Raw genomic sequence first — 3,476 nt, forward strand, 5'->3', positions numbered from 1 at the left:
GTGGTATTAACAAACACTCTAGGCTGGGCGTGGTGGCTCACACCTGTAATCCCAGTACTTTGGGAGGCCAAGGCGGGTGGATCACCTGAGGTCAGGAGTTGGAGACCAGCCTGACCAACACGGCGAAACCCTGTCTCTACTAAAAATACAAAAAATGAGCCAGGCGTGGTGGTGGACGCCTGTAATCCCAGCTACACGGGAGGCTGAGGCAGGAAAATCACTTGAACCTGGAAGGCGGAGGTTGCAGTGAGCTGAGATCGTGTCACTACACTCCAGCCTGGGTGACAGAGTGAGACTCTGTCTCAAAAAAAAAAAAAACACTACAAAAGATTAGGTGTTCTGGACTCTTACTGAAAGCAGAAAGTGGACAGAACCTTAAACATTTATGAAATGTCCATTTCAGCTTCAGTAAGGATTACTGCCCAAGACTGAGTCTTGTGCTCTCACGGAATAGTCCCACGCTGACCTCCCCTCTTCTCTTCCCAGGCATCAACGAGCTGAAGGTGTTTGTGGACCTGGCCTCCATCTCAGCGGGGGAGAATGACATTGACGTGGACCGGGTGGCCTGTTTCCATGACGCCGTGCAGGGCTATGCATCCCTGCTGTTTAAGCTGGACCCCAGGGTGGGCTTTGATGCCTTCATGAAGCATCTGAAAGAGCTGTGGAAGGCTCTGGACAATGACCAGTACCTGCCCAGGAAACTGGTGAGTCTTATTCTGGCTCTAATGCAGATTACATTGAATACAGCGTGGCTTAGCAACATTAGGGGAGTGACTGCAAACGGTGGTACACCTGTGTGGTAGGTTTGTACACAGCCGTTTTCAATGATATTTGAAAAGCTGTTCTTCCTAAATGGAAATTCACCATCTTGTTACTTAGAAAGCAGGATACAAAATGACATGACACATAGTAATCTCTAAGGTGCAAAACACACATGGAAAAAAGATAGAAAGGAAATATGCTGAAATGTCGCCAGGAGTTTTCTCTGAATGGTTGTAATTGTCATTTTATTCTGTTACTTTTTGTTATTTTCTATAATTGATATAATATTTTATCAGAAAAAAGTAAGCATTTACAATGAGCCCGGCGTGGTGGTGTGCGCCTGTAATCCCAGCTACTCTGGAGGCTGAGACAGGAGAATTGCTTGAACTCGGGAGGCGGAGATAGCAGTGAGCTGAGATCGCACCACTGCACTCCAGCCTGAGCGACAAAGTGAGACTCTGTCTCAAAAAACAAGAAAAGGAAAGAAAAAAGTAAACATTTAAATTTAAGTAAACTTCCTGTAGCAGGGTCTGAATTGACTTATGCAGCTTAACTAGATACCATATCTAGGTATGCTCTGCACGTGGGTGGAGGAAGAAGTGACATATGGAAGGGCAGGTAAAGCTATGTTCATGTTTCTGCTAGAAACTCAGGAGAGTTTCCAAACAAAACCCTCTGTTGTCATTTTTCCTGAACTCCTCTTACTGTACTTGGGGGCCACAGAAGGACACTGAGGACTTGGGACTCCCACAGCCATTGCTTCCAGCGTCACTCCCTGAGGTTCTCTGCACTGGGGACCTGGCAGAATGATGGCGTCTGGTGGAGAGGCAGACGGGCAGCTGCTCATTCCCTTCTACTTCTCCACAAATATAAGCCAAGTGCCCCCACGTGCCAGCCGGGACACCAGGCACTAGAGGAAATGTGGGTGAACAGCGAGTACAAAGCGGCACTGAGTGACACATCACGTTGTCAGGGTGGCACCGCACCTGGTCCAGTCGGGACACTGGGTGGGCGACTGCGTCCTGATCCCTGGGGAAGCGTGGGGAGAAGGCTGTGCAGCGAGGCAGAGGCGGGAGGCCGATCGCAGGAGGGAGAAGGGCAAGATGCTCTCTCCAACTGTGGCCCGTGTTCTCTCCTTTTGTCCCCACAGTGTGACTCTGCCAGGAACCTGGAGTGGCTGAAGACTGTGAAGGAGAGTCATGGGTCTGTGGAACTCTCATCCCTGACCCTGGCCACGGCCATCAACCAAAGAGGCATGTATGTGATCCACGCACCCAAAGGTGGCCAAAAGGTGAGCGGTCCCCACCCCTCGGTGCAGCTGCCGCCTGTCTGCGGGCTGTTGCCAGTCCAGGGCCTCTGCCCCCAGGAAAGCGACTTCTCGCCTGTGCTCTTCACAGATTTCCCCAGACACGGTTCTGCACTTGGTCCTTCCTGGGAGCCCTGGCAGCCACGAGGAGCCACGGGAGTACTGTTTAGAGGAGCTGAAGGAGCTTTTGAACAAGTTGATGCTGATGTCTGGCAAGAAGGATCATAAGAACACGGAAGTGGAGAGGTTTTCAGAGGTGAGGGCGCATCTTTGCAGCGGCGCTGAGCTGGTGGCGTCATCTCATCCGTGAGGGCTGGGTACCCCCAAGAAAACGGAAAGGGTTTGACTTGGGATTTGCCTGATAAGAAGGGCTCTGCTCTTAGGCCCATGGAGAGGAGAGTTGGCACATTTGTAGGGTGCATGGAACTCCAGTCTGTGGCCCCAGAGAGAGGTCTTAAGGCGGGCAGGCCCCTGGGTTAGTCCCTCCTTATGACCTGTAGGATGAACACTGCAAGCTGGCAGCCTGTCCACTGCGCTGAGAAGGAGGTCGATCACCCAGCAGATAGCCCTTAGAAAGACACTTGAATTGCCTCTCTCACTCTGTAAATCGGCAAGAATCCAAATAACTAAGATTTAGATGGACAGAACAGAAGTAATCATATGGAGAATGGTGTACTGGTTTACGTAACAGTCTCTCAATTTTATTATGGGTGCTTTCTTTAAAGTTGATTTGTACTTTACAAATGGTATCCTTTATCTCTGCCGGGCGCGGTGGCTCACACCTGTAATCCCAGCACTTTTGGCTCACACCTGTAATCCCAGCACTTTGAGAGGCCAAGGTGAGAGGATCATTTTAGCCCAGGAGTTCATGACCAGCCTGGGCAACATAGCGAGACCCTGTCTCAAAAAGTATAAAGTTTTTTTTTTTCCCAATTAAAAAAAGATAATTAAAAAAAATTAAAACAGCCTGAGCACCATGGCTCACACCTGTAATCCCAGCACTTTGGGAGCCCGAGGCAGGCCTATCACTTGAGGTCAGGAGTTTGAGACCAGCCTGGCCAATATGGTGAAACCCCGTCTCTACCAAAAATACAAAAATGCATGGTGACAGGTGCCAGTAATCCCAGCTGCTCAGGAGACTGAGACAGGAAAATTGCTTGAACCTGGGAGGCGGAGGTTGTAGTGAGCCGAGATTGCACCACTGCCCTCCAGCCTGGACAACAATGCAAGACTTCATCTCAAAAAAAATTAAAAAGTTAAAACAAGGCCAGGCGCAGTGGCTCACGCCTGTAATCCCAACAACTTTGGGAGGCCAAGGGGGGTGGATCACAAGGTCAGGAGATCGAGACCATCCTGGCTAACATGGTGAAACCCTGTCTCTACTAAAAATACAAAAAATTAGCCGGGC

General features: G+C 49.9%; 1 protein-coding gene across 1 annotated transcript in view; it reads left to right on the plus strand.

Annotated features, from left to right (window-relative positions):
- The window catches only part of RNF213 (ring finger protein 213), a 168,533-nt gene that overhangs the window by 97,505 nt on the left and 67,552 nt on the right, over nucleotides 1-3,476 (plus strand). The window contains exons 26-28 of the mRNA XM_011967440.1: nucleotides 487-704; nucleotides 1,913-2,053; nucleotides 2,160-2,324. Coding sequence (XP_011822830.1) covers nucleotides 487-704; nucleotides 1,913-2,053; nucleotides 2,160-2,324 — 524 coding nt within the window. The remainder of the gene's footprint in view (nucleotides 1-486; nucleotides 705-1,912; nucleotides 2,054-2,159; nucleotides 2,325-3,476) is intronic.

This window comes from Mandrillus leucophaeus, unplaced genomic scaffold (genome assembly GCF_000951045.1).
Source record: "Mandrillus leucophaeus isolate KB7577 unplaced genomic scaffold, Mleu.le_1.0 Scaffold1, whole genome shotgun sequence".
Lineage (NCBI taxonomy): Eukaryota > Metazoa > Chordata > Mammalia > Primates > Cercopithecidae > Mandrillus > Mandrillus leucophaeus.